General features: G+C 52.1%; 1 protein-coding gene across 1 annotated transcript; it reads right to left on the bottom strand.

Moving 5' to 3' along the window:
- Positions 1-4: 4 nt before the first annotated feature.
- Positions 5-517, bottom strand: LOC103728182 (beta-1,3-galactosyl-O-glycosyl-glycoprotein beta-1,6-N-acetylglucosaminyltransferase-like; the record flags this gene model as incomplete). The annotated part of the gene is made up of 1 exon (XM_008826297.2): positions 5-517. A coding segment is annotated over one exon (513 nt), but the record flags the coding sequence as incomplete, so codon positions are not given.
- Between the last annotated feature and the right edge of the window lie 3 nt (positions 518-520).

The raw sequence follows: 520 nt of genomic DNA, 5'->3' as shown, positions 1-520 counted from the left end.
GTGGTCAGTGTTCTAAGGTCACCAGGGCTTTGTGCCTCAGATGCTCATCCAAACACTGGATGGCAAAGGGGTCAACATCTGTGTCAAACTTATTGGCAAAAAAGTGGTGCTTACGCAGCATCCATTTCAAGTCGCCAACCCCGAAAACGCACACAGAGCGCACGTGCACCCCACTGCAGGGCGGGTAGGGCGCGCCCTTGGAAACATCACCTTCGAAGTACTGCCACTTGACAAACCTAGCGACAGCATTCATGTCAGACAAGTCATACTTATGGTTTGAGGAGAGTGAGCCAGGGACTTCGGGGATCCTTTGGATGGTGGCCCAGAGGTACTCATCGGGGCTGTATGTGTCTTGGGCCCACTCCATGAACTTCTGGATGTCTTCATTCTCTAGCACATAGCCCACATATTCCCTACTGGCCACAAAGTAGGCACTGCCCGAGAAAAGGGGAAATCTGAGTGGAGGCCGCTCTTTGACCAACCCTGTGTTTATCAGCTGTCCGTTAACAACAGCATGACT

The sequence above is a fragment of the Nannospalax galili genome, unplaced genomic scaffold, assembly GCF_000622305.1.
Source record: "Nannospalax galili isolate Female #2095 unplaced genomic scaffold, S.galili_v1.0 C47569013, whole genome shotgun sequence".
Lineage (NCBI taxonomy): Eukaryota > Metazoa > Chordata > Mammalia > Rodentia > Spalacidae > Nannospalax > Nannospalax galili.
Note: the sequence above shows the minus strand (reverse complement) of the source record. Positions and strands in the feature narration are given on the sequence as shown.